This window comes from Leptonychotes weddellii, unplaced genomic scaffold, assembly GCF_054177405.1.
Source record: "Leptonychotes weddellii isolate Sample4059 unplaced genomic scaffold, ASM5417740v2 HiC_scaffold_7392, whole genome shotgun sequence".
NCBI classification, from domain to species: domain Eukaryota; kingdom Metazoa; phylum Chordata; class Mammalia; order Carnivora; family Phocidae; genus Leptonychotes; species Leptonychotes weddellii.
The window spans coordinates 1-9461 of NW_028043801.1; the positions used below are offsets into that span (position 1 = coordinate 1).

Below are 9461 nucleotides of genomic sequence, written 5' to 3' on the forward strand. Positions count from 1 at the left end.
TGACCTGAGCCGAAGGCAGTCGCTTAACCAACTGAGCCACCCAGGCGCCCCAGTAGTTTTCTTTCTTAAAATGTAAGCTGGATGGGGCTACTCCCCTGCTTCAAGCCGTTCAGAGGCTCCCTATTGTACGTGGAGTAACACTGTAACTCGACTCCCAAGGCCATATATCACCTGACCTTGGTTCACCCTTTGTTCATAAGACAAACCAAACCTTTTCCTACCTTGGGGCCTTTGTACTTGCTATTCTGAACACCGCCAGGAATGCCTGTCGCTTCACTTTTCACACAACTAACTCCTTTTCATCCTTTAGGTCTCAGGGTAAACTTCAGCTCCTCAGTGGATTCCCACACCACCTTATCTGCATGCAGTATGGCCCCAGTGTTCTCTGTCCCTGTGTATGTTTCCTTCACTGCGTATTTATAATCACTTGCCATTATTCTCTTTCACAGATGGGTAAACTGAGGCTAATAGAGGCTTTGTTATTTTCCCATATTAGTAAGTATCAGAGCCAGGATTCACACAGGGGGATTGTCTGATTCAAAGCCCCCACCTTCTTACGCAGGAAAAGCTACACACTGGAAAAGTGGTTGAGCTGGGCCCAGGAGAATGAATAAAAGCTCCACAGGGGGCTGGGGAAGGGCACTGCGAACAAGGGAAAGTGAGGAGCATGCCTGGTGACTCAGTGGACGGGTCAGGGGTGGGGACAGACATGCCTGGAGGGGATGGGTGGGCGGAGGGCCGAACAGGAAGGCTGGGAAGGTGGGATCAGAGGGCTTCCCTCTGGCTTCCTTCTGAGCTGAGGGAGAAGTTAGAGGTACGCTGAGATGGCCGTAGGCCAAGGCCATCCCTCAGCTGTGCTGGCTTACACAGTTGTGAATTCCTTGCAGGCTGAGGCCACTGAGGGCCGACATCTCCCTGGAGGGCTAGTAGGGCCCTAAAACCCGGTTGTGTGGTCAAGGGGGCTCACGGAAGATGATGTTAGACAGATTTCTTCGTTGTAGAGCCTGTAGCTTTAAACATGCCACAGGCATTGTGGGTGGAGAAAGGAGCTAGTGAAGACAGAGCACTTCCCAATCTCACTTGCTCATGGAACCTCTTGTGGTACCTGTTGTCAAACCAGAGTTCCGTGGACCACATGTGAGGTTTTTTGAGCAGGGACGTGAGGGTGAAAGGGAATGCATTCATTTAAGTGATACCAGGCGTATATTTATTCGTTCACTCAGTGATCACTAGCGACTAGTGGGGCTGGGTAGACACAGGTACCAAGTCAAATTAAGCCCCTGTCACCCCCAGGGGCCTTCATTGCAGCCCAGGAGGCAGCTGAGCCCAAGTAGGCCAAGAGGAGCAGCCGGGACCTTATGCTGAAGGCACTCGGGTGCCCTTGGAAGGTTTTGTGCAGGAGAAGAATGCGGTCAGGTGTGCCCAGCAGCAGCGGGGAGAGCGCACGGGAGCCCCACCTTAGGATGATCCCTTGGTTCTCCATCCCGCTCACTTCCTGGCCCTGCACTCTGGTTCCCTTTCCCGGAGTGGACTGCACAGCAGCCTCCAGCCGGGCAGGGGCCTTGGAGGCCTGGGGGTGCAAAGCCTGGGCGGCCGCCCCCCTGCAGGCCCTGCAAGGTCTCCAGCTGCCTCAGGGAGAAAGGCCTGAGCTGGGGCTGACTCTGGTATGGTCTTGGCAGGTGCTGGCCCTGGCCAGGCAGCAGAACAAGCGGGTGAAGGTGGTGGGCGGTGGCCACTCACCCTCCGACATCGCCTGCACTGATGGCTTCATGATCCACATGGGCAAGATGAACCGGGTTCTTCAGGTACTCAGGGCCCTCAGCTCCCCACCTCTGCTGGCCCCCAACCTGGCAGCCTCAGCCTCCACCCCAGGCCCCAGGAAATGCCTTAGCCTTTGCCCTCAGGCCTCATCCTATTCCCTGTCCCTGAATCCAAAGTGACACCCCAATTCCTGATGGCCCCGTGATCTCACCCCTCCCCAGAGCCCTCTGTGGGCCTCCTCAAGCTTCTTGTCAGGTGTGGGCGCTTCCCTGTGGCCACAGGATGTTCACCCCCTCCTGTCAGGGCCCCCTCTCTGCTTCTCTAGAAAAATGACAAGCCAGACCCCTAAAGATGCATTTGCAATGACAAATCCAGAAGGACTGACACTTAACTTGTTTACATATGGGGAAACAAGATCAGAGAGGGTGAGTGACTTGCCTAGGGTTGCACAGCCAATCAGTAGCAGAGCTGGGCACAAACTCAGGAGTCGGACACCAGCACGGTGCTGAGATAGTGTCCGTGCAATTCAGCTAGCACTTGGTGAAGGCACCTGCCAGGGCGTAGAGGTCAGACAGGTGCCCTGCACGTTGGGAGCACTCCTATTCTCCCCTCACAGGGCCAGCTCCCCTGAGCTATAGTTTTTGCCGGATAAACTCCTCTCCCCCCCAGCCCTGCTAGCAGAGGTTCTGGGTTCCTCTCTGTTATTTCCTTCTTTGCTCAGGCTGACGGTCTCCACGCTGTAGAAAATGTTCTGGTCAAGATGTCGGTCATGGCAGTAATGAACTCTGATGGCTAATTAGTGAGGATTGGCTCCCACAATTGATTTTGCCCAGCTCTGTGCTCAGGGTCAGTGCAGTGCGCTGATGAGGATGTGATTTGGAGTCACACAGATGTGGATTCTCCTCTCAATTCCACCCCCAGTGCTTGTGTGACCTTGGGCGAGTGACTTAAAGTGCCCAAACTTGAGTTTCCTCCCTGTGAAAGAAGAGAATCTGCTCCTACCTCCCTGGGCTGTGGGGAATCTTCTAGGGCCCTTCTTGCACATGGCGGGAATCTTGTCCGTCCCCTTCCAGGCCCCCATCTTCGCCCTAGACCTCCCTGGGAGAGCAAGTGGAGAATTTGGACTCCATCTAGCAAACGCAAGCCCCTGCAGGATTAGACCCTCCTTAGTTGGTGACTTTGCACAGCTCTCTAGGAATCCCACCTTCCTAGTCTGGGGGGCCGTGGGATTGGGGGAGAGCACAGTTGCGGCAGTTGGGAGACCTGAATGCTAGTCCATCTCTGCCAGTGACTTTGAGCGAACCCCTTCTCTTCCTTCCTCCTCATTTCCTTCCCTTGCGAGAAGAAGGGGTTCCACAGAACACACTAGTCCCCCCTTACCTATGGTTTTGCTCTCTGTGGTTTCAAAGACCTGCTGTAAACCACCATCTGAAAGCAGATGATCAGAGGGATCATAGGACAAGAAGACTATCATCAGAAGGTCAACAGTAGCCTAATCCACAATTCCTACATCCTTCACCTCACTTCAGCTCATCACGTGGGCATTTTATCATTCACATGCTTGCAGGACAAAAAAGGCTGAGCACAGTATGATAAGATACCTTAAGAGAAACCACAATGATGTAACTTTTATTACAGTGTATAATTGTTCTATTTTATTTTTAGTTACAGTTGTTACTCTGCATAATTTATAAATTAAACTTTATCGTAGGTATGTGTATATAGGGAAAAACAGGTATATGTAAAGGTCAGTGTTACCTGTGGTTTCAGGCATCCACTAGGGGTCTTGGAACGTATGCCCTGTAGATAAGGGGGGAATGACTGTATGCCCAAAATTCCAGCAAATCCAGGGCTCTGCCCACACTCGGCTTGAGATGACCACAGGCTGGGACAGACACATGTTCATATTCGTGGGACTGGCTGCCAGGTGGGGGCTGGGTGAGAGCCTAGCTGACCCCAGCCTATGCTGGTCTCTTGCAGGTGGACACAGAGAAGAAGCAGGTGACTGTGGAGGCTGGCATCCTCCTGGCTGACCTGCACCCACAGCTGGGCAAGCACGGCCTGGCCTTGTCCAAGTAAGAACCACCTCTCCCGTTCCTGGTGGGCCAACACTGCCCACCACCCCTTGCCCTGGTCTTGGCTGGACACTCAAGGATCTGGCAGGAGAGAGAGAAACACTTCGCAGGGCACACCCCCTTTCTCTGGACCCCTGTTCTTTACCATGGGGTACCTGTCTCCCATCTGTCATGCGAGAATAAAAAGAAACAGGCCAGAGATGGACCGAGCATTAAGTAAAGTTCTTGTAAAGGGGCGGAAAAACTATGGATTAAATTTTTCTTAAAACTTGCAGTAACCAACTGCATGGACCCAGACAGAAGGGTATGCAAAATAAGCACAGAGGAAGAGAAGGGCATGCTGACTGACCCATAGGACTTTGGGATATACTTACCTATGGCTGTACTCGTCTCTAGCCAAACGTGTCAGTGATTGCTCGGGTTTAAATATAGGGATTTCCATTGAAATAAGCATCAAATATAGCGAAAGGATTGAATGTCTAACTTTAGAATTTCAACCATTGGAAAAAGGTGACAGGTGTTTTGGATAGTTGGGTAGCAATCTCTTTGCAGCTGGAAACTGTACCCATGGAAGCCTGCTGTTTTTAAGTGTGGGTGGTCCATTTGCCTTAGCTCTCTTATCACAGGCCCAGAGGTATTGCTGCACCTATTTACTCTAGGAACCATCCAAAGATCATGGCAACTCAAACATTTATGAGGTATCTACCATGTGTAGGTCTTGTTCAGGCCCTTAAGAGGCAAAGACGAATAAAACCCAAGGAACTCCTGGCAAGGGGCAGACCAACATCCAAAATGATCAGCATAATGTAAGACAATACGTTCAATGTCAGAGAAGTGTTCAGGGCACTGTGGGGCCCTTAGGAGGCCCTGGGTTCAGCCTTGGCAGGCAGGAGACCATGTGAGGGGTAGGAATCAGGGAGCCCGCAGAAGGGGGCCTCTGGATTGAGTCCTAAACCAGAAAAAAAAAGGAAAGAAGGGATTCAGGCAGAAGGACCAGCACGAGCAAAAGTCCAGGATGGGGGGAGTGTATGGGGCACACGGGGGCCGATGAGCAGATAGTGGGACAGAATCCGTGACCAGTGACAACAGGAAGAGACATGTTCTATTAACGATGGACATTAGCTTCTGGACTCTGGCATCTCTGTGCCCTGTTCATGGTGTGTCTCTCCCCCCTGGGGACCCAGTCCTCCTCACGTGGCTCCCTGCATGGGGCCCTTATGCTACTCAGAGGGAGTAAGGATGTCCTGTCCTGTGTACCGCAGAGGAGCCTGGGTGGACAGCTCAAGGATGCTCTGGGGACTCCAGGAGTATCTGTGGCTGGGGGGCTGAAGAGAAGAACAGAGCTGAGGCAGGCCCCATGCTGGGTGCTTGGCAGGTGAGGAATAGAAGCCTAGTTACAGGGGAAGAAACCGGGGTCTGAAGCTAAGTGGCTTACCAAAGTCACACAGCTGGAAAGTTCTGGAACACTCCACCATGTGGTGGACCAGAGGAGGCAGGACAGCAGTGTGGTGTGGACCCCAGCTCCAGAAGCAGACGGCCTGGGCGCGAATCTTACTGTTCGCTATTAGTCAAGTTCCTTGACCCGTCTGGGCCTCAGGCCTGGAAAATGGGTCTTAAAACAGGGCGCTCAGAGGCCTGGAGGAGTTAAAGATGGCCCACAGAACTGCTCAGTAAACGTCCGTGCTCGTTGACCTTCTGGCGAGGCACCCGTGGAGTGCCTCGCTCCTCAGGTTTTGGAGATGACCTTTCCCCTGGCCGTGTTATTTCCAGCCTCTCGGACGCCATGTAATCCTTCCTTCCTTGACCTTTCTCCCTCAGGGCCTCGCCGTAATCCAGTTTATTTCTTTGAACGTGGGTGGTCACAAACCTGTTTCCGTATTGCTTTTTAGTCTGGGAGGCTACGTGGAAAAGAGGAGACACATTGCAGTTCCATTAACCACCCCTTTGTGGGCACTGAGGTCCTTCTCAGGTTGTCACAATTCTACGTATTGCGACGAATGTCTTCGTGCTATGACTTTCCTGGAGTTGGAGGATTTCCCTAGGGCAGGATTCCATGATCCTCTTTTAACATTCTGGTATTTTCCAGGTGCCTGGGTGTCTCAGTTGGTTAAGCATCTGATTTTGGCTCAGGTCATGATCTCAGGGTCCCGGGATGGAGCCCCGCGTTGGGCTCTGCCCTCAGTGGGGAGCCTGCTTCTCCCTCTGCCCCTCCCCCCTGCTCCTGCTCTGTGTCTCTCTCAAATAAGTAAATAAAATCTTTATTTAAAAAAAAAAATGAAGTAACCCAACTCATGTGGATAGACAAGACACAAAGGTGGTACGGGGGGTGAGTAAGGGGAGGCTGGAGAGGCTTGGGTTTCTCCATTCTTCCTGTTCTGCCAGGACGGCCCCCAGGTCTCACCGCCTCCACAGGAAGGTCTGAGGCTGGACTTCTACTCAGGGGCCCTCGGTCTGTGCTGGGAGCCAGGGTGTGTGAGGGGGTGGGCACACGGCGTCAGCTGCTGAGCCCATTTCTCAAGTGGTGAAGATACTGTGTAGCACATGATGCTCCCAACCCCTAGGCACCCGGGGGAGCCTTTAGTAAAATACCAGTTTCCTTCTCCTTTAAGCTAGGGCTGGGATGTCTCAGAGGACTCACCTAAGAAGTAAGATTTTTTTTTTTTAAGATTTTATTTATTTGTCAGAGAGAGGGAGAGAGCACAAGCAGGGAGAGTGGCAGGCAGAGAGAGAGGGAGAAGCAGGCTCCCTGCGGGACTCGATCCCAGGACCCTGGGATCATGACCTGAGCCGAAGGCAGATGCATAACTGACTGAGCCACCCAGGCATCCCAAGAAGTAAGATTCTTGATCACTCTTTTCCCTCGACCCTGAGTTCTGGGCACATCTTTCTAATTCCTGCCCCCAGAGCACACCTCTAGAGGGGCCCCTGCTCCCCTTCAGGACTCTGGTCCTCCTGTGCACACACAGGCTCCCCCTCAGAGCTGAACCATGCCCCCACCAGGCCACTGAACTAAGGCTGAGGCTAGAGAGGGGAAGGGCCACCAAGTCAGACAAGCTAAGTCATGGTACCTTCAGGGTCAGAACCTAGGCAAGGGATGAATCCATTACTCTGCTCTGAGGGGCCTTGTCCTGCAGCCCAGTGGAGGGGGTGGGTATGGTCCCAGGGAAGCCTAACTGGTCCCTTGTGTCCCTTTCGCTCCCTCCTGTTGAGCCCAGCCTGGGAGCTGTGTCAGACGTGACCGCAGGGGGTGTCATCGGGTCCGGAACGCACAACACAGGGATCAAACATGGCATCCTGGCCACCCAGGTGAGTCCCCCTGCTTGGCTGCTCCACTACTGCCAGCGGGTGGGGGATGGGACGGACACCTCCTCCCGGCAGCTCCCGGGAAATCAGGGGCTCCATGGGCAGTGTCGGCTCAGCTCCACATAGGTCTCAAAGCCAACCCTTGTTCCTGCCTCTGACAGACACTTGGCAGGTGCCGTCCAGCCACTTTATCTCCTCTAAGCCTCCTCGTCCACAACGGACACAAGTGATGAGACCCCCCGGCCTCTCAGGAGCGTCCTGGCCACCCTGTGGAAAAGGGCAAGCAGGGCGAAAGGTCTGAGCCAGGAGCCAGACAGGGCAAGAGGTCTTCCCAGGGTAGCAAGTCGGGGAGGGGCCAGAACTGGAGCGGGGGCTACCTGGAGTGGAGTCCGGCCTGTGTGGGCCCGGATCTGCCCCTGATCGCCATTGAAAAGCATTTCTTAAACTTTATGAGAGTCCGGTCTGGGGAACTGGCTATAAACACAGATTCTGGACTCGGATCTGGGTTCAAATCCTGCCTCCAACGTGTAGAAGGCATGCACCTGTAGGCAAGTTTTTAACTCCTCTGGACTTCCGTGTTTTCATCTGTAACTCGGAGAGAACAATCCTCAACCCAGGAGGAGCGAAGGAGCTGGCGTATGTTACTTCCGTGGCTGAGCCAAGGGCAGTGCGTGATTCCTGTGCCGGGAGCCTCCCTTTGGAGGGGCTTCCTAACAGGCCCGGCCGTGCGCACAGGGAGGCTGGCCGCTCACCGTGGGGGCCGGGAGAGATCCCCTGTTCCCCGGGCGGCACTCCACAGCTCGCCTTCTGTTTCCACCTGCAGGGGCTCATCTGCACTGTGGGCCGTGGGACCTCCGGCCCCTGGAGCATTACGGCTAAGCACTGGGGCCTGGGTTTTGCATCCCAGCTCTACCAGTATGGTCTGTGTGACCTGGGGCAAGTCTCTACCTGGCTACCTCAGTTTGCTCACCCGGAAAATGGGGATGGTCACAACAGCAATGCATCTGGGGTGCTTAGAAGAGCGTACACAGTTAATGCTCAATAAACATTCGTGATGGGTTTTGCGTGTAATAAGATAGGGCCCTTTCCGGAGCTCACACTCTGTGCTGTAGAAGAAATTTCAGGATTGCTGGGGATCACTTAAGTGACCCCCAGTCAACTACCCAGGTGTATGGCGCTCTCTTGAGGTAGACAGACGCCCCAGCAAGCATTGTCTGAATGTGACCTCTGGGGACTGGGTCCCAAGTGCTCCGGTCTCAGAGCAGCTCTGAGATCAAAGGAAAACGGCCCAAAAGCAATTTCTAAGAGATTCATTTTTGGGGGGGGTTCGGGGGTATTTGTTTTCCTGAACACCACGAGGGAAACCTAATTCACACTTGGCCTTAAAACTTCACTTTGCTTTCTCATCAGCATTGTGCACGGACTCTGGTTGCTCTTGTCCTTCTCCCCTCCCTCTTTCTACCATGAAAGCCCCACAGAACCCCCAGGCAGGTGAGGGGTGTCCTGAGAGAAGGGCGTGAGCCAGGAAAGGGGAAACTGACCAACGGCACCTGTGTTCATCGTGCTCGACCACGCCCACAGGCAAGAGCTGCTGCAGCAAAGCATGCTGGGCTTTGTGGGACCTGATTCCCAGGTACTTGGAGCCATCTGTGGACATGCCATGACTGCTTCAAAGCTGGGTTCGCTGCCCAAGAGAGCCCAGTGGTAACTGGGGGTGTCGGACAACAGCCGCCCCCCAAGATTAGGCCACAGTCCTGGTCTACTATCCAGGGCTGATGGCAGTTGCTACAAAAACGTTCAGCAGAGTATGGGATAATTCTGAAGGGCCACAAATCAAAATGCGCATGAGATTTACTGGCCCCTTTTCTTAGGAAGCTCAGCTGAGCAGGACCAGCACCTGGAAAGGAGTTGGAGAGCCCCGCTGTTTTGTTTTACATATTATACCAGTGGCTGGGAGCGAGGGGAGGGGATCGACATTTCAGTGTCCACTGTACACCAGAGACTCAGCTGGATACTACCTACACTGTCTCTGACAGTTATTGTCCTCATTTTACAGATGAGGAAACAGAGGTTGGGTAACATGCCCAAGGTCACACAGCGAGTAAAGCAGTGCCTACCTTTATTTGTTGCTGGACCCTGCTGAGGGGTTTCACTGACCAATTCTCACAGCTCTGGATCGTGGACAGAATCTGGTTTCTATAAAAACCATTCTGATGCCCTCACTCCTACAGATGGCCATGGTGCCCCATTTCTGCCAATTTCTCCCCTCTGGTCTTGGTCGCTGTAAATTGGAATTCGTTCAGCTTTCTCTGTTCTCTCATC

The 9461-nt window shown here is 53.5% G+C and overlaps 1 protein-coding gene across 1 annotated transcript; it reads left to right on the forward strand.

The window, feature by feature from the left end:
* The first annotated feature begins 23 nt into the window (after positions 1 to 23).
* On the forward strand, positions 24 to 9455 carry LOC102746402 (uncharacterized). Its single transcript, XM_081811394.1, has 3 exons — positions 24 to 1805; positions 3742 to 3836; positions 7052 to 9455. The coding sequence occupies exons 1-3, from the start codon at positions 1359 to 1361 to the stop codon at positions 7263 to 7265; spliced, it is 756 nt and encodes a 251-aa protein (XP_081667520.1). The 5' UTR covers positions 24 to 1358; the 3' UTR covers positions 7266 to 9455.
* Positions 9456 to 9461: the final 6 nt, after the last annotated feature.